This window comes from Pseudoliparis swirei, chromosome 17 (assembly GCF_029220125.1).
Source record: "Pseudoliparis swirei isolate HS2019 ecotype Mariana Trench chromosome 17, NWPU_hadal_v1, whole genome shotgun sequence".
NCBI classification, from domain to species: Eukaryota; Metazoa; Chordata; class Actinopteri; order Perciformes; family Liparidae; genus Pseudoliparis; species Pseudoliparis swirei.
The window spans coordinates 21,039,994-21,059,797 of record NC_079404.1 but is presented as its reverse complement, the minus strand read 5'-3'; the positions used below and the strand labels follow the sequence as shown (position 1 = coordinate 21,059,797).

Below are 19,804 nucleotides of genomic sequence, written 5' to 3'. Positions count from 1 at the left end.
GCTCAAAATATAAGCCGGCGTCCGCTCTCGATACGCAAAATGTTCTAAATTGTTCATGTTTTTACCGAGATTTCAGTTTGGTCATGGGAATTTGGTTTAAAGTCCTGGAAAAGTCCTGGAAATCCATCGGTCAAAATGTGTAAGAACCCTGACTGTGGCTACATACTTTTTTTTTACGAGCACGAGACGGGGCAAACTTTCGCCTCCGGAGCAAACCTGCAATTCATCAAATCTTCTGAATTTACAGCTCGTGTATTCCGAGACTCGGAGGTAATCCCCAGCTCGGTTCTCAACAACAAGGACTTTGTCTCCGTTGTTTACACTTTGTGTAATTTCCATGTTTGAAGTTCCTGTCACAATGGGTTACCCGAGCCAGAGCGGCTGCCCTCGCGGTATAGCGAGTCGTTCTACGTCGCTGTCGACTTCTCCCCTGAACAAGCCCTCCTGCCTGGTCCCGTGGACCAGAGCTGAGGGCTCTGGGGAGAAGCAAGGGTTCTCGTACTTACTTTTCCTTATTCCGTCAGCGCGTAAGTCTTCCGACTCCTGCTGACTGCAACGTTTCCTCTTTTAGATTTGAATTTTTTATTTTTGTGTACTAATGGGCTCGGCCGGCAACAGTAATAGGCATGTGCATGGCAGGCTCTCTGCTGTAAGTATACACCACCGTTCAAAAGTTTGGGGTCATCCAGACAATTTCGTGTCTTCCATGAAAACTCACTTTTATTTATCAAATGAATTGAAAATTGAATAGAAAATATAGTCAAGACATTGACAAGGTTAGAAATAATGATAAATATTTGAAGTATTAATTTTGTTCTACAAACTTCAAGCTCAAAGGAAGGCCAGTTATAGCTTATATCACCAGCATAACTGTTTTCAGCTGTGCTAACATAATTGCACAAGGGTTTTCGAATCAGATATTAGTCTTCTAAGGCGATTAGCAAACACAATGTACCATTAGAACACTGGAGTGATAGTTGATGGAAATGGGCCTCTATACACCTCTGGAGATATTTCATTAGAAACCAGACGTTTCCACCTAGAATAGTCATTTACCACATTAACAATGTATAGTGTGTATTTTTGATTCATGTTATCTTTATTGAAAAAACTGCTTTTCTTTGAAAAATAAAGACATTTCTAAGTGACCCCAAACTTTTGAACGGTAGTGTATGTTGTACTCGGTTTGAGCCGTTGACTTTTCTCTCTCTCTCCACTCTCATATCGTCCTGTAGCTCACACCAGTTGGAACGACCATTTTCACCGGCTTCGCGGGGAATAATGGAGCTACGGATATTGACGACGGGCCCAATGGACACATCGAATACGGCATTCTTTACAACCCCAATGACCCGGTATATGGATGAGTCACAGCCTGATAAACAGCCTCCACACCATTGTTCATTTCTTCAAGAGTCATGACTTATTGCTCTCATCCTCCGGTCTTTTCACATCAACTCTCTTTTTCTCTTTCAGGCATCGAACAGAACAGCGAGTGTCGTTCAGACCCTTTCAGGACACATTATTCTGGCAGAGAGGCTAAACTATGAGGAGAGAACTCGCTACCTGGTTTTGGTCCAAGCCAATGTAAGTGACTTTTGATTAGTCTTGTAATAAGACCAGTAAGTGCTCAATGCCAACACGTTATGAACGGACTTTGATGTTCTACCGATTGTCTATTGTAAAGATATTGCAATGCCGATAAGTCGATATCTCAAGATTTCCTTTTTATTTAGCAGCAGCGGCTGAATTCAAGTATCTATCTTTTTTAGAGCAATGAATTTAATCACTTAAGGTTTTTTTTTTCTCTCCATATTTTAGATCTTTCAGCTATTATCAGAATGTGATTACCATGAGGTTCAATAAACTCAAGTCGATTTACTGCACACTTTCTATTCCTGAGTCTACTTTTAAAGCAAGAAATGTGGTCATTGTGAACCCTCCTGTTACCTTCAAATGTACTAACATCTTTTACCCGTGCATTTAAAACCTCCAGAAAATTATTAGAATTAATATTGTTTCCCAAGTTTAAGTGTCAAGTACTTATTGTTTGTTTGTCGACTACCTAAATAGCCCTTTAAATAAATAAAAAAGTTGATATTTCTTATATGTTTTACACAGTGAAAAACAGCCTGGGGTCAAATTGACCCCAAAGAACACCGATGTGTACAAGTTGTGTTCAGGACATTGAAAACATATCATCATGTGAATTTTAGGTTTTTCCAGTTGTCCCCAATAAATTAGGAAAAGTCATGAAATATGAAGCAAAAAACATGACGCAAAGCCACTGGCCAAGAATTTAACTTCAATTAGACAAATTAGATTCAAGTGTTCATCGCTCCTATAGAAGCAGTGTTGGATGTTTCAGAACCTCATTGATTTAAAGCTGCGATTCTCAAAATACAGAACCTTTCTTCCCAACAATTATTATAATTTTAATGTTTGTATATGAACTCTCTCCCCAAAATCACCCGAGACTGCACCGAACTTTCATTGTTCAAATCAAAACCCACCTGTTCAAAACTGCTTTTAATGTGTGATTGTGTGCTCTCTATGTTCTCAACTGCTTTTATCGTTTGTTTTTATTGTAATTTTAGTTATTTTTATTGCATAGCTTTTAGGATATTCTAACTGTGTTGTAAAGCCTCTTTGAGTATTTTGAAAAGTGCGAAAGAAATGTAATGTATTATTATTAGTATTAATTCACATTATTAGAATGACTTCCAGTCACTGATTACATAATAATTTACCTTAATAAGCAATAGTCAAATATGTCATCCTCTACTATAAAAAGAAAGCACTGCAGGCCAGATAAGCATTGAGCAGTTGACCCATCTCCTATTCTCTCCATCTCCTGCATGAGGGAGCAAAAGACTCAAGCCTTTACTCTAGCAAGAGGTCCTCCAGGGAGATTTTTATTTTCTCTTGCAGGAGGATGTCAGAGTAGATAAAGAAAGAAGACATGGTATTTACTAGAACTCTGTGCTGCTTGTGTCAAGAGTTCAATTACACGAACACCGCAAATCTTTGAAGGGCTTTGCTGCTCACTTCTCAGGGTACAACTTTCAGAAGTACCATCGGGGGAGAAAGTCAAGGATAGCTGCTAAAAAGATATGTTTTAATGCAGATAATGATGTCATCAGAATGAATGTTTTTCAGTTGACTATCCTGCACTGTCTGGTTTGAAGTGGGTGTAATGTTTGCATCTTAACATCTCTTACATTTGAATACATTTGTATATTATTATGAAGCAAAACATGAAGCAAATCATGCAGCTGACTTCTAACATCTCACAAATAATGTATATTGGCTGGAAAAAGGCCATTTGTTTGCGTGTTTTATGTCAAAACAAACCTATTTTTAAAATTGCGTATTTATCTTTTTTCGCATTGATATAACAAATGGGATATTTAGAAGCGATGGTGGTCTGCTGTCATAACAGCACATTAAAAAACAAATCTTCTTCCTTTTTTTTTTTTCCTAATGCAGAAAATATTTAAATCCAATTCTACTTAAAGCACAAGACAATGTGTTCAAGTCCCCTCTCCTGAAGCCAGAATAATGAGGACTGAAAACAATGAATAAATGACTGTGAGCTTCCATAATGTAAAAACAACTGAAATATATGCTCAAGAATAGCTGCAGAGATCTGTCACGGTTTTAAAACTCTTTTACTGGTTTTAGCTCGAGCAGGGCGTCAGAGTATTGTGCACAAATCAACAAATCATCTGGGAGTTTGAAGCTTGAAATTGAAAGTGCTTCTTCATCTTGCAGGACCGCGCTCCATACCCCCCCAACAGGCAAACTGCCACCACGACTCTGACCGTGGATGTTCTGGACGGAGACGACCTGGGCCCCATGTTCCTGCCTTGCGTTTTGGTGAACAACACCCAGGACTGCAACCCCCTGACCTACCGTGTTGCTATCCCTGAATTCACTGAACCGGTAAGAACCAGACAGACAGGCCACTGTGAACACGCTGCTCTTCCACAAGGTCATTTTATCAGAATTCCTCCTGTTATTAGTATGTGCATATTTGTTATTTGACGCACGCAGGTTTCTTTAAAAAAAAAATCTCCAGTCATCCCACGTGAACGTGTGTGTGTGCCACATCATTGTACTAAAAATGTATACCAAAAAAAAATTATTCCAGCATGAAAAAAAGGCTAATTGTTCGCGGTTCAACCTGTTTTTGCCGTTGCTGTTGTCTCAGCATGGTTATTCCAGGGGCATTTTCTGGTCTGGTGGACCAGCAATTAGAGCTGAAGGCTGAGTTGACCTGGGACGACAGCCAAGCACTACTGAAAATCATATAGCAAGAAAAAAAGAGAGGGAGCTGAGATAAAGAGTCTGAGGTAGTGCACCAATAGAAATGAGATATATATATATATATTTATAATATATATATTTATTTATATATATATCTATATATATATATATTAGGGCTGTGAAACGATTACAATTTTTAATCAGGTTAATCACAGGTTTCTGTGGATTAATCACATATTACCGATATTCTCGGTATATTTTGTGAGAACATAGAGAATGACAAAAGACGGATATATACATCTATACATTCTTCTATACAATGGTGCTGCAACTCAGCAGTTATTTTGCAGTTTTCTTCCATATGCAACATTAATACATCTTCATCCTAAACAGAATGTTTAACCCTCCTGTTACCTTTAGGGTCAATTTGACCCCATTCAATGTTTAATGTCGGTGTTCTTTGGGGTCAATTTGACCCCAGGCTGTTTTTCACTGTGTCAAACATATAAGAAGTATCAACTTTTTATATATATTTAAAGGGCTATTTAGGTAGTCAACAAACAAACATAAAGTACCTCACACTTAAACTTGGGAAACAATATTAATTCTAATAATTTTCTGGAGGTTTTAATTGCTGGGGTCAAATTGACCCCGAGGGTAAAATATGTAAGTAAATGTAAAGGTAACAGGAGGGTTAAACAGAACATTTTTCTCTTGTTTGTCAACCATTAACTCCACCATGATACAATCTAAAGGCCTCTAGTCTTCGTCTAGCAGCTGCTGAGGCAAACTGACTGTGTGGGTTTTCTTCATGAACTGGGGTCATGAAGAAAGGGACGGCGGGGACACCGCTGCAAAGCTGAAACTTAAAGGAATTGACCGAAGGCACCAGCAGGAGTGGAGCCTGCGGCTTCATGTGACTCAACACGGGAAACCTCACCGGCCCGGACACGGACAGGTGGACAGATTGACAAGTGACTTTTTTTTTGCTCGGTCCCGATGCGCGCGCACGGAGCTCTGTGGGGCGCGAGACGGAGATCGATAAGTGTTAACGCAATGCGAAGAGACAGAAATGACATGCTGCTGTGGAGATACGATCAACAACAGACGTTTAGTTTAATAAAAGAACAAAGACGTGCTCTAGAGAACATGTCAGGGGGCGGGCCAATCTTTTTAATGTCATGCGATCTACCGACACTACGCCGCGATCGACTGGCAGGTCGCGATCGACGTGTTGAGACCCTGATCTACAGGAAGTAAAAGTCGTAACAAGGTTTCCGTAGGTGAACCTGCGGAAGGATCATTACCGATGAACAGACCGTCTGCATGAGAGCGGACAGAGTTCAGATTGAAGTGGTGTATTGGAAGCTCATTTTGCGCATGCGTTAAATGCGCTAATTTTTGTTACGAATTAATCCTGTAATTTAATCATAACGCGTTAACGCGTTATTTTTCACAGCACTAATATATATAGATATAGATATATCTATATATATATATATATATCTATGAACGGTTTATCTGCATCTATTATATAATCTATAAAACTCGTGGTAGCACCAACGCTGTGGAATGCTCTTCCTGCACGCCAAAAAGGGTCACTCAAGAAATACCTCGTGTTTCCACTGGCATTTGGTTAAGTACATATTCGATGGTCGGCTTTTTATCTGTTTTGTTTATTCATTTTTCTAATTTGTTTTCTCATCTTTTTTTTTACTGCACCATCTTTTACTGTGTATTTTACTTTTACTCTTTGACCTGTTACAATGTGTTGTCCCCTGTTATTGTCGATCTGTTTAATCGACAACTGTACTGCACTAGACTGCTAGAACCTGGGAACAGCAGTTGACAAACAATCCCGAGTAAGAGTGGACTAACTCGCTCGCTCTGGGGTTTCAACGGTACGACACAGTCCTCATCAGCAGGCAGACTCCACGAGACGAGAGTGGACTCGATTGAATTGGATTGGATTGGACTGGAGAAGTCTGGATTGGATTTGATTGGATTTATTGGACTGGACGGGATTGAGGTTGGCATTTCTTCAAAGCAGGAAGGGTTGCAGTATTATATTCTGCTTGAAACCGAGAACAAATTTATACTTTTAGATTATCAACAAACAAGTATATGTTGGGAATTTGAAAGTATCGTTGTGATTTTAGAGCATTTTACTGATATGTAGAATTTATTTATTTATTACCTTCGCATTGAAAATTTACTGATCACCGTGTATTTATTTATTTATTTGTATGCGTGTTACTCGCATAACACAAAAAGTATTAAACCGAATCGCATGAAATTTCGTGGGATGATTGGTTATTATCCGGGGACCATTTGATTCGATTTTGGGATCAATCGGGGCAAAGGTCAAGGTCATGAAAAGGTCAAAATCTTCTTTTTACCATAGCACGGTCAATTTGTATCCAATTGGCATGCAACTAATGCCAACATGTTCATAATTCAATGCCCAATCTTGTGATATGCGAAGGTATGCGCTCTACCGAGTGCCCGTTCTAGTTTTGTTATGTTTTTTGGAGCTTGAAAAAATAATGTATAGTTTGATTAGCACCACAAACTGATTTGTGTTGAAACTATAGGAGACACGGAGCTGAGAGTTCTGCTCGAGCGTGGAATAGATGTACGCGTTGAAATAATTTAATAATATGTAGAACTGAATTCAATTGAACTGAGAGAAAATGTACAAACACAGATGCCTGCAATAATGACACAAAGGGACCTATTTTGATTGGTTAAGACAATTACAGGTTGTAGATTGAGGACTACAGAGAAAGAGAGAGAGAAGAGGAGCTGCCATAGTGCGTCACAGTTGTTTGTTCAGACTTTCCATTCAGAGTTTGCCCATGTAATGTATAATTTATGATAAAAGGTTTGCTGACTGCTAAGTATGCAGGACCTGGGAGCACCGGGTGCTCGAAGCAAAGCTTTTTCATTAGTGTGAGAAAATGTTGCCCTTTTTCCTGTCTTGCTGATTTTCCCCTGGAAACCCTGCATGGTTTCATCCGGTCAAAGCTTCATGCCAATACAGTCCGACGTTGATATGACATCCCTTTAATCTATACATTTCAATTACTCCCGATAGGATGTCTCCTCTTTACCTTTAGAGCGTTTCCAAAATACTGTTTGTGTATCAAGTCTGTTTCAGAACATGAGTCTTGATGTACTCTCCGTTAAACATTCATTCATTTCATAACTTTGCAGTTTTCAGTCGGTTTTCTGTAACCACGACGCTATCATATCTGTCCACAGGAAGATTTGTCTTCTCATAATTGATAAGTGTATTGTATTTAATCACAATGGCTGGAGAGGCATTATTAAGTTGATCTGTATTTACCTTTTTCCCTGGGGGGATATAATATGGGCTCTGGAGTCCCCTTGGTAATGACTGCTGGAGGAGGGTATTACAGCTAATCATCATTGTGCAGAGCTAGGGGGATTTGATTTAGCGCACCTGCAGACATTGTAAAAATGAGAGGGCTGGTTCGGGAGGGGTGTACGGATTACACCAGAGCTGAGGGATATAAATGTGCCCCCTCAGGGAAGGGATTGCTCCTGCCAAAGAGCTGGTAGCCATGTGCCTGTCTAGGCTAAGGAAGTTTAGCGTAGGCCTCTCAGCAAACTCGCTCATTCTGTATCGGCCATATTGAGGCATTTGGCATGTGGAGAGGTACACTACCGTTCAAAAGTTTGGGGTCACCCACCCAGACAATTTCGTGTTTAACATGAAAACTCACACTTTTATTTATCAAGTGATTTGCAAAGTGAATAGAAAATATAGTCAAGACATTGACAAGGTTAGAAATAATGATTTTTATTTGAAATATTAATTTTGTTCTTCAAACGTCAAGCTCAAAGGAAGGCTAGTTTTATAGCTTCTCTAACCAGCATAACTGTTTTCAGCTGCGCTAACTTAAAAAGGGTTTTCAAGGGTTTTCTAACCCTCCGTTAGTCTTCTAAGGCGATAACACAATGTACCATTAGAACACTGGAGTGATAGTTGATGGAAATGGGCCTCTATACACCTATGTAGATATTTCATTAAAAACCAGACATTTCCACCTAGAATAGTCATTTACCACATTAACAATGTATAGAGTGTATTTCTGATTAATTTAATGTTATCTTCATTGGATAAAATAGTGCTTTACTTTGACAAATAAGGACATTTCTTCGTGACCCCAAACTTTTGAACGGTAGTGTATGTGACGTGCTCAACATATTCACACTGACGTTGGTGCAGAAGTGTCGAGGCAGAGCTGGGTAATTAGTGCTGATGTTGTCTGAGTGTGCATGAGCAGGGAAGTAGCCTCCAGCACCACAACAGATTATCCTCAGTGTGACACTCCATTAGGCATTTTAAAAGTATGCGTATGATAAATATATCTTACATCACTGGCTTATTAATCAAATGAACTAATTATTTTTGCTAGTGTGCGAATGAGTATTACTGGCCTACAGAAGGAATTTGGTTCTTTTATTGGATGTCAGAAAGAAAGGATGCACTCATCCAACTTTCTTAGTTCTGATACCTGGGCTTTGGATATCGGTCGATAATGAGTACCGATCGGATCCCGGTGTGAAATTGATAAGCTGTATGCCGAACTGTGTGGAAGCGACGGAGATCCTTCTTGTGTGTGAGTCAACATTAGGTTTTCAAACTTTGTAAAACAAAATACAACTAGAACGGGCACTCGGTAGAGTGCATACCTTCACATATCACAAGATTGGGCATTGAATTATGAACATGTTGGCATTAGTTGCATGCCAATTGGATAGAAATTGACCGCCCTATGGTAAAAAGAAGATTTTGACCTATCCATGACCTTGACCTTTGACCCGATTGATCCCAAAATCTAATCAAATGGTCCCCGGATAATAACCAATCATCCCACCAAATTTCATGCGATTCGGTTTAAAACTTTTTTTGTTATGTGAATAACACGCATACGAATAAATAAATAAATACACGGCGATCAAAACATAACCTCCCGCATTTTCAATGCGAAGGTAACCAGTAAATGCATTGGTATAAATTAACTGGAATCCGGATTTATTCAATGAATATACTACCCGATCCTGCAATTTAATATATCAGAATCAAATATTCTATTCTTCTTTTAAAAGTCTTAATATTCAGTCTTCAAAGATGCCCAATTTCACAGCTCCTCTCATCCCCCTCAAAAGCAGAAAACTGTTTAATGGGCCAGGAAGAGGGTCCAGGGAAGCTTCTCTGAAGAGCTGTTGCAAGTGATATATACAACACCAAAAGAATGATAGATACACAATATGTTTACTAGGGCTGATGAGATCTATCCAAGGGGGATTTTCCAGTTCATAAGGCACTCAAATGTCTCCGCATAATCACGCTCTCATAGGAGACATATCTGTGCAACTGTGGGCTCCACCTTCACAGTCAGTCTGACTCCGCCTCCTCTTGTTGCAGAGCAAGCTGAACCCACTGAATGTGACCCCTGCAATCCAGGCCGTGGACATGGACAGAAACATACAACCTCCATCAGACAGACCCAGAATAATTTACTACATCTTGCTTGGTAGGTTCATCCTGTATCTTGACCGATTTCACTCATCTGATTGTTCTTTGGCTCGGTCGGAAAGCCACGACTTTGGGACTTTTATTTGTTTTTGTTATCATAAAGGGCACGGAATCCAAATCGATGAATATTTCTATTGTTTCTTGCAGGTCATCCCGTCGCATATCAAGAGTATTTCTCGCTAAATAGAACCACTGCAGAGCTGCATGTCCTGCAGCCTGTCAGCAGGGATTCGTATCAACGGTTCACTCTCATCATCAAGGTAAACGATACAATTCTGAATCTTTGCGAGTTTTATTTTGTCAAAAGTCACAGGACATCACCTATAATGGTCAATGTATGACTTTTGATTGAAACTGAACCCACGACAAAAGAAATATCAAATCCATGTGCAAATCTACTTGGGAATGTATTGTGTTTAATTCGTTGTATTATTTTTCAAACATAGATAGAAATAGCTCACATAAAAAGGTTAAAGTCGTGGAAATCCATCGGCCAAAATATGAATGACTCCTGCTTTTACTGAACCTGATAGAGCAGGGGTAGGAACCTTTTTGACTGGGAGAGCCATAAAAGCCAAATATTTCTAAATTTATTTCATTGAGAGCCATATAGTATTTTTAACGTATAATTTTAATGTGACTTCTGGTGCTGCATGACGGCTGTTTAGTTTAATAAAAGAACAAAGATGTTCTCTTTAAGAAAAATACCTTAAATTACTTCTGATGTAATCTGGCGCGATAGAGAAAATTACAGGGGGGCGGGCGGAGAATTATTTTTTTTTTACTCTAAATTGTCTGGGAGCCATATGCCGTCACCGGAAGAGCCATATATGGCTCGCGAGCCGTAGGTTTCCGACCCCTGCGATAGAGCTTGATTGTCTTCATCAGGGTTCAGCCCAATGTACAATATTGGTACTCCGGCTGCCTCTGCATTCGGTTTTATCAAAACACCTTAAAGTTGTACTAATATTCTTGTGTCAGGCTTAACTTATTTCTCGACAACCTAAGCATGCACTCCTCTCCACCTCGATAGCCTCAGACCTGAAAGCCATCAAGCTTATCTTTAGCTGCTTTGGAGATTGAGGGTTGAAAAAGATGTTATGATTCATGGACTCGGCAAGAGGAGAGGCTGCCACACTTAACCTCGAATCCTAATTTAGAGCAGCGTCGCGGATTGCCTCGTTACTGCTTGGGTCGAGCAGCGGTGCCGATGAACTTTGCAACCCAGCCGTCACTAACCTCTAGACACCTCCGAGCGCCGTGTAAACCTGCTGTTTACCAGAGTCGCTGCGGAGCAAAGAGATGAGAGCGCGAGCTGATTTCCACAAGTGGAAGAAGACGGGGGGCGATTGATCATCTGATAGGCGTTTGGCATGTCTTTCGGGAAGATTGTGCATAGCTAAGGGAATGGAGAAAGTTCAAAGCGGGAGCACACCGAGCTCGATGGAGAGATGTGTGAGGAGGGGAGGCACTGCGGGAACCGTATCGACCTCGGTCATCGAGATAGGGAGGACGTGTTGCTCAAGGACTCCGAGGAGCAGGGAAGTGAGAATGAGACTTTGGTATCTTGAGAGTGCTCTGATGCAGCCAAGTATGTGGTGCATGTCGGAGGAGAAATCCTATGTTATTGTCCTGTTATATACACTACCGTTCAAAAGTTTGGGGTCATCCAGACAATTTCGTGTCTTCCATGAAAACTCACTTTTATTTATCAAATGAATTGAAAATTGAATAGAAAATATAGTCAAGACATTGACAAGGTTAGAAATAATGATTAATATTTGATGTATTCATTTTGTTCTTCAAACTTCAAGCTCAATGGAAGGCCAGTTGTATAGCTTATATCACCAGCATAACTGTTTTCAGCTGTGCTAACATAATTGCACAAGGGTTTTCTAATCAGACATTAGTCTTCTAAGGCGATTAGCAAACACAATGTACCATTAGAACACTGGAGTGATAGTTGATGGAAATGGGCCTCTATACACCTCTGGAGATATTTCATTAGAAACCAGACGTTTCCACCTAGAATAGTCATTTACCACATTAACAATGTATAGTGTGTATTTTTGATTAATGTTATCTTTATTGAAAAAACAGTGCTTTTCTTTGAAAAATAAAGACATTTCTAAGTGACCCCAAACTTTTGAACGGTAGTGTACCTATTAACTTGTGGTACTCTGTGGATATAACATTTTCTCTGTGGGGGTGATGAGAAAGCTGGGACTGGGTCAGGACGGGATAATAATGATGACTGATGTGTTATATCAGGAGACAGGTCAAACATGATCGATAACGCAGAGGAGGAGGGGTGTAGACTGAGATGTTTCTTGTAACTCTGGGCGTCTCTGAAAGCATTAACCCTGACATTCTCACTCGGAGGGTCCGGGATCCGGCTCTGTTCATGCCGTGTTGTACTCAGTTCATGGTTGATTTCTTGTGAACTTGTTGAATATTCATATAATAACGTGTTATAAGACGAACCGTGCGTCAACGACTTTTAATCTCTGCCAAGGTAACGGGACATCAATTCCCCCACATAGCTAAGGCTTTCGGACACAACAAAATACAGTCATGGAACGAGCTGCATCGTCTCAAGAATATTTCAGAAAACGCATCTGCTGTTGTTCAAAAAGTCATTATGGAGTCCGAATGATGAAATGAAGACGAGCGACGAAGGCAGTGAATCTGCGGCAGGTTCCCGTGGAGCGCAGGTCATTTAGCAACGCCTCCCAGAAATAGGGACACCGCTAAAGAGCCAAATCACAAGGGAGCACTGTAAACCTCCATCCTGTCCTCTCTCTCTCAGACCAACACATTTTTGTGCGTCAATGTCGAGGAAATGAGCCACGAACAGCCCGGCGCCCCCACGCTGTCTGTCGATGACAGCCCTTTTCCCCTCCGGTGATAATGTGAGCAGATTGGATCTCTGGGTCAGTGCAGTGGGGGGTGATCTTTATTATCACTCAACGAACGTAAAAAAAGGTAGATGTTTGGAAAAGAGAGGCTGGCGTACCGTGGCGATACCAATACAAATATTAAAAGTCGACTTGATGCGCCAAAGCTGCAGAAGAGTGTAGCAGGGCTGTGCAGTCACATGATCTCCACACCAGACGTTTAGCTGCAGAACTATATTCTCCTGTTGCGGTATCAGTTGTATCGGTTCTCTGCAACACACGCCCAGTGAAATCGAGCAAATATGCATAACTGATTCCAGGTCATGGCATAGACTGATATCGCCTTACTCCCCCCTTACCATCGGAATTTTCAACGCCTTAATGTACACTACCGTTCAAAAGTTTGGGGTCACTGAGAAATGTCTTTATTTATCAAAGAAAAGCACTGTTTTTTCAATAAAGATAACATTAAATTAATCAAAAATACACTCTATACATTGTTAATGTGGTAAATGACTATTCTAGGTGGAAACGTCTGGTTTCTAATGAAATATCTCCATAGGTGTATAGAGGCCCATTTCCATCAACTATCACTCCAGTGTTCTAATCGCCTTAGAAGACTAATATCTGATTAGAAAACCCTTGTGCAATTATGTTAGCACAGCTGAAAACAGTTATGCTGGTGATATAAGCTATACAACTGGCCTTCCTTTGAGCTTGAAGTTTGAAGAACAAAATTAATACTTCAAATATGAATCATTATTTCTAACCTTGTCAATGTCTTGACTATATTTTCTATTCAATTTTCAATTCATTTGATAAATAAAAGTGAGTTTTCATGGAAGACACGAAATTGTCTGGGTGACCCCAAACTTTTGAACGGTAGTGTATATGAAACACCCCAGTGTGGGAGCCAATAGTCACATGTGCGGAGAGGAAAGATTGCAGTGACGGCTTGAGCAGACCGCACTCGTGAGGTCGGCTCTCCCCGGACACGACTCGGGTAAAAATGCAGCCTTTTTAAAAAAAAAGTTTCTTCCTTACAGCTTTAAAAGCTGGAAAAACACACATTCTGATTTGTGGTAATGTACTGAGCTACTGAAAATGTCATGTCACGAGGGGAAAGGAGTGTTTACATGTTGGTGACGGTTCTGTTCGCGTTCCACTGAACGTGGCACAAACGGGGTTTGGCTGCAGGTGAGTCAACATTTCATTCATGCATTTTATTTGGAGTGGACAGCTCTGGGAGTTTACGAAGCTGTTTTTTAAAACATTTAGTTTGTCCATTGACCCTGTATGTTGTAATATTTGATATACTAAGAAAGTACATTGATTACATGTGGTATATCTTGGAGAACGTTGCTGGTTTTGTCGTGAACAGAGCCTTCCCTGTTTGAGTCATTTCAATCGTACTATTTATATCAACTGTGACATTTAAATGAGTTGCGCTCCACGGCTGGTTGCCGCGTGCCAGTTTTTGGAGAGAGATATGAAGTTGCCGAAGAGATGAAGGGAGGTGTCGACTGGGATTTTGTCCCATCAGACCGTTTACAGGGTTCACTCGAGCTCACAGTCAAAACAGAGCCTCAGCTCAGTGTAGTTAATCGAGACGGACCGCTCTAGTAACCTTGTTTATTCGTCAGTTCTGGCGCTGGCTCAGTGAGTAACATTTCCATTGAGCCTCCCTCCATCACCGGTCACCCACTCAACGGTGCAGCAAGAGCTACTAATTACTGCCTTTGCCCCAACAAATGATCGTGTTTGCGTTAAGTGCCCCGGTAATTACAGTAAGTCCATTTTTTTAATTAAAATTTCACTCTGAGAAATGATTGCTTTCTGCCCCTGCGTCAGAGTTGGGACAGCATTGCTCCCATCACCCGAGGACTTATTAGTACTTTCTAATAATACATCTCCGGCAGTAATTACAGCCCGTCTTCGCTTGTCGGTATTTGACTTTCACTTTCTCTCTTTGCTCTCTTTTGTTTTTAATTTCAGGCCGAACAGGACAACGGTCACCCCCTCCCAGCCTATGCCGACCTCATTGTCGAAATCCTGGATGAGAACAACCAGGCTCCATATTTCCATTTTGCCACCTATCTGGGATACGTGAGCGAGTCCTCCCCAGTGGGTACGACTATCTCAGCCAGTGCCAACCTCACCGCCCCACTGGGAATCATCGCTCTGGATAATGACATTGAGGAGGTAGAAAGAAAGAGCCTTTACCCGGCTATGCTCACAGTTGCCTACACTTTACACTTGTCCACCCATGCATGTGTGCACACACGCAGAAAGCACTTGTCGTGTGATTAAATATTGATTTTCATGAGTTTTTATTGTGCGCTCACAAAAAAAAAAGTAACAAACCACTAATTCACGAGTCATTCTCCTGCTGTATGTTTCCCCTTGTTGTAGCTGGCTCCTGGTGATACACCTGTAGGTAAAGGGGTTGCTTCTAGGTGCAATTGCATGTACACACACACACAGATTGTAAATTAGGGATGTCCCGGTTAAATTATTTTTTCTTGCTCCTATTATCAAACTTTAGTCCTTTTCAATATCGAGTATCTTTTGAGGGATTCATTTAATATTGATGTTTCCCTCCATATTAGAGCGACTCTCTGCACACTGGATAGCTTAAAGTGGGCCTCGATTTATACCAGTAAAGCCAATTCAATTCAGTAATGTGACTGCTTAATAGTTTTCCGTTAATCCTGTGCCACAGCTTTAATTGGGCACTTACAATATGTTATGAAAAGCTTCCTGCAATGTTTTGAGTAATATCTTTGCAGAAAGGAAGAAGTGTCAGTGTGGGGAATGTTTGGACAGGATTTAGCAAACTTCTCTTCCTCACCACTCAAGGTTAAATGCTTTTTTTTTGTTTGGCTTGATGTATCTGAGAAGTATTTTCTTTGCACACTCTGGCAAATTGTCAGTGTGCGTATTAATAATTGAATCTGATGTCTTCTGTTAAGTTGCCCATTAAACCAGGGCGTAGCGATTTTAGGAAAATATGTAATTGAGATTTTTTTCGGAAAGATATTGCGATTTGATTTCCGGAATAGAGTTAAGCTTCAGTTCAGTTTCGTTGTCGTATGAGTTGTCGCCTTAGACCACTTCTGATCGGTGAGCATAACTGTTACACAAGGAGGACCGCAGGACTTTGTAAAGCCATGAGACGTGTTTGAGATGACCAGCAGGTTCCCTCAAAAGTAGAGCCGGGTGCAGCCGGAGAGGCCACAAAAATTCATGCGTGCCTCAAGCCGAACAGGTCCGAGTCGTCTTGTGGGCATAGACAAGCTCAAGACGAGACAACTCTGAGCTTCTGGCAACTGTGGATGCATTAAAAGTCCCACGAATATTATTATTATTATTAGTAGTAGTATTTTATTATTATTATGATTTTTTATTATTATTATTATGATTTTATTATTATTATTGTTGTTATTTTATTATTATTATAATATTATTATTATTATTATAATATTATTATTATGATATTATCATTAATATTATTGCATGGAAATGGACATGGACATGATGTTCACTGTCCGTTTCAGTATCAGTATTCATTTTAAAGTATAACTCTGACCGATTAATTCACTCTATAGATTAGAGAAGTGCAAGGACATTTGACAATATTGTTTTTTTCTTCTCTTTCTTTCTAATAAATAAAAAAAAAAGTTTATTAAAGAGAATAAACCAGATCGATGTAGAGATTTGCAACGCATTAACAAAAGCGTAATGATAAAACTCAAATCAGCAGCCGTAATGGAAACATGGACAAAACGCCGCCAATGAATCTGAATCAACATATTTTAAATAGGCCGACATACTTGGAGCACAATAAGGTAATAAAGAAGTGGATCGTTTTTACTTTTCAAACACAGATCCATTAAAAAAAGCCTTGATTAAATTGACTTGGGACATCCCTACATTGAATTCATGATCACTTTGCAAAAGTAAAACAAAATACTGAGCACCCATTACTGCTGGAGACATTCAGTGTGTTCGCAACAGCAGAAATGATGTTTTCTGCTGTTGCGAAATTTCATAAACAGTGTATTAAATACTGTACAGCTCTCCGGTAATGATGGGGGTGTGTAGATTCATCGAGATACTTTTGTATCCTAATGGGAGTGTGTGTGTGTGTGTGTGTGTGTGTTTGGAGTGGTTTGCTGTGCTGTGTTGTTCGTCTTAACATGCAGACGGATGTGTTGCTGTGGTTTCCTCAGTAAAAAGTTACACAATGATTCTCTTTGATTACCAACTGAGCGCTTTTCATAAGAGTTGTGATTTCTTTTATGGATTGATTGAAGTTGGATGAAGTGGGAGGTTTGAAACACACAAACATGTGACACATTTAACAAACGGTGTGATTGTGTGGGTGCGTGTTTGCGTGTGCCACCAGCCAGAGAACGATTTGAACTCCTCCCCCCGCACCCTGACTGCACTTAGACACACACACACACACACACACACAGTCAAAACAATAGCCCACTATCTCGAGTTCATCTTTTCAAATATCCCTTTACTCTGCCTTTGGAAAAGATTAAGGAATCAAATTGGAGTGGAAACAGTGATAGCTCAAATCAATAAGCCACCCGGTCCTGATGTTTACCATCTTAAGAGGACTCATTGATCGATGTGAATCAAAGCCGACTCCAAGCAATGGACCACAGTGGCCCAAAGGTTAGATTGTTAACCCAATTGTTAACCCAATCTAACGATAGCGGTTATGACACACCTCAAGTACGTGTCTCTTATTCAAAATGCTGTAGAAATCCAACCTTTTTGTCGACTGCTTAATGTGGACTTTCCCTAAAAGAGCAGAGGCTATGATGGGTGCAGGTGGTTTCAGCACAAGTAATTTCCTCGTGTCTTTTCTTTATTGCAACATCGGTTTCTGGTTCCGTCCTCGACTCTCTCTCTCCACCGTCTCCTGAAGACGGATGAGAAAGCTGCCAGCAACTCTTTGGTAGATCAGAATGTTCCGTTTGATGGGGTTTCAGCCCCACAGCTGCGGCCTTGGAACAATGACGAAACGCTCATGTCACGATGGTAATATAATTATTTTTGTATATCTTTCTGTTGGAAGACGAAAGACCCCATGTTGAAGATTACCCTGGATGATTACGCTACGATCTTCAGGCTGACCCCGACGGGGATAATCCGCCACCTGAGGCTCATCAAACCCGTGGACCGGGAGAAGCAGATGTCGTATACCTTCACGGTAGGCATCGGACTCGGGGGAAGCTATCTGCAAGACGCCACAACAGCCCTTTGACCTACGTCTCCCATTCTGTCCATATTAATAGAAACCACAGGTTAGCGCTATACTTCAAGATACAAAGCTGACCTGACACTTTTAGAAGAATATGACCTTTATCAGGAGTCAAATAGCAGGGAAGTTAAACAGCCTGTTCACTTGAATTTTCAAATGTCCATCAAAAGGTAAGCCAAAGGCACATCAGACCTTTATGGTTTAATAATTTGAGTTAATTAAAAAAGCCACTTATTATGGAATGTTGATCTTACGTTATACTATATAAAGCTTAGATACTGTAATTTTACGAAAAGCTTATTTCTTTAGACAAAGCGAATGAGAAACCCATCTATGGAGGACTTAAAATGACTTAAGTATAAATAAAGAAATGCATGAATAAATACAAGAATAAATAAATAAATGCTTAAATAAATGTATAAATAAATAAATGAATAAATAAATAAATGAATAAATAAATAAATGCTTAAATAAATGTATAAATAAATGCTTAAATAAATGTATCAATAAATAATCAAATACAGGAATGAATACATATAAGTTATAACAACAGGACATCATTAAATAAATATATTTCTACATTTCTGTATTTCTTCATTTATTTATATCTCTATTTATGTGTCCACACCTATTTCTTCATTTATTTATGTGTGACATTTACGTGTCCGTATATGCAAATGAGCTGGGTCAGCTCTTAAGTCATTTTAGTTTGAGCGTAGTCCTGATGTCGTGAAGGGTTTCTCTATTGGCTTGTGACTTCTGTATTTGCAGCACTTTCCTTACTTGCTCTGCCAAATTGATGAATGTGATTCTTAACTGGCTTTTGCTTGTGGGGCAAATGTAAGTCGTACTGTATCTTTACATTCTACAGTGAAAATACAACTTGGTTACAGATATTTCAAACAGTCACACTCTTGGCAAGAAGGCAAATAAGCATTTTTCCAACATGTCAAACTATTTGTTCAAAGCAACATATAAAGAGTCTATTTTGTGGGAACTCTCTAATTCTATAATATATGAGATGGTTCAATCTCACTGAACTCTGCAGTTACTTTCATGTTCCATTAGGATTCAGAAGTCATCTTTCTAATGTTTTATTAATCTCCTCGCTGTGTGGTGTTTTTACTGGGCTTGTTTGAGTTTCTTTTTCCACTGCTGTTACATTGAAGTCAACATCCCGGCTCACCAAAGTGACGTGTTTCTGCTCTGCTGCTCAGCATCTTGTGAAATACAGTTGCTCCCTACATCCGGGGGTTTCCTTCTGGTTTCGAGAGCAACGGCAAACCCACAGCGAGCTCTGTGGGGTTGTTTCCCTGGAGTGTGTGCGAGTTTCTGAACAGGGAGGATTCAAATCACGTTAAGATGTAATGCTAAGTTTGGACGGGTTGATTGGGACAGGGCACATGTGTTTGTGGAAAGTTGGTTTCTTTCTCCTGTCTGGGGTATCAGGATCTCAAATGCTGTTTTTCTTTCTTTCTTTTAAGCTCAGGAGGATGCATTCTGACTAGAGCGGACAGAGTTTCATCGGGCACTTGAAAAGCCTTTTGGCCAACTGTTTACTGGTTGAGCAGAGACAGTGACCAAAGCAGGATCAGTGAAACCGGCTCGAGCTCCTGAGGCCATGACCTGCTTTGCCACCTGTTGGTAGAAACACACAGATGGTGTGAAGAGGAGGAGTCGGTGCCAGGGCCCACTACAGCTGAGCTGCTGGCCATCGCTGTTATGTGCTGGGTGCCTTTAAAAAAACAACTAAAAAAACATTTAAAACTAGAATGGGCACTCGGTAGA

General features: G+C 40.2%; 1 protein-coding gene across 1 annotated transcript in view; it reads left to right on the top strand.

Annotated features, from left to right (window-relative positions):
• Positions 1-19,804, top strand: part of pcdh15a (protocadherin-related 15a) — a 276,702-nt gene that overhangs the window by 131,141 nt on the left and 125,757 nt on the right. The window contains exons 8-14 of the mRNA XM_056436303.1: positions 1,236-1,355; positions 1,477-1,587; positions 3,775-3,945; positions 9,728-9,836; positions 9,986-10,098; positions 14,731-14,937; positions 17,831-17,965. Of these exons, the coding sequence (XP_056292278.1) occupies positions 1,236-1,355; positions 1,477-1,587; positions 3,775-3,945; positions 9,728-9,836; positions 9,986-10,098; positions 14,731-14,937; positions 17,831-17,965 (966 nt within the window). The remainder of the gene's footprint in view (positions 1-1,235; positions 1,356-1,476; positions 1,588-3,774; positions 3,946-9,727; positions 9,837-9,985; positions 10,099-14,730; positions 14,938-17,830; positions 17,966-19,804) is intronic.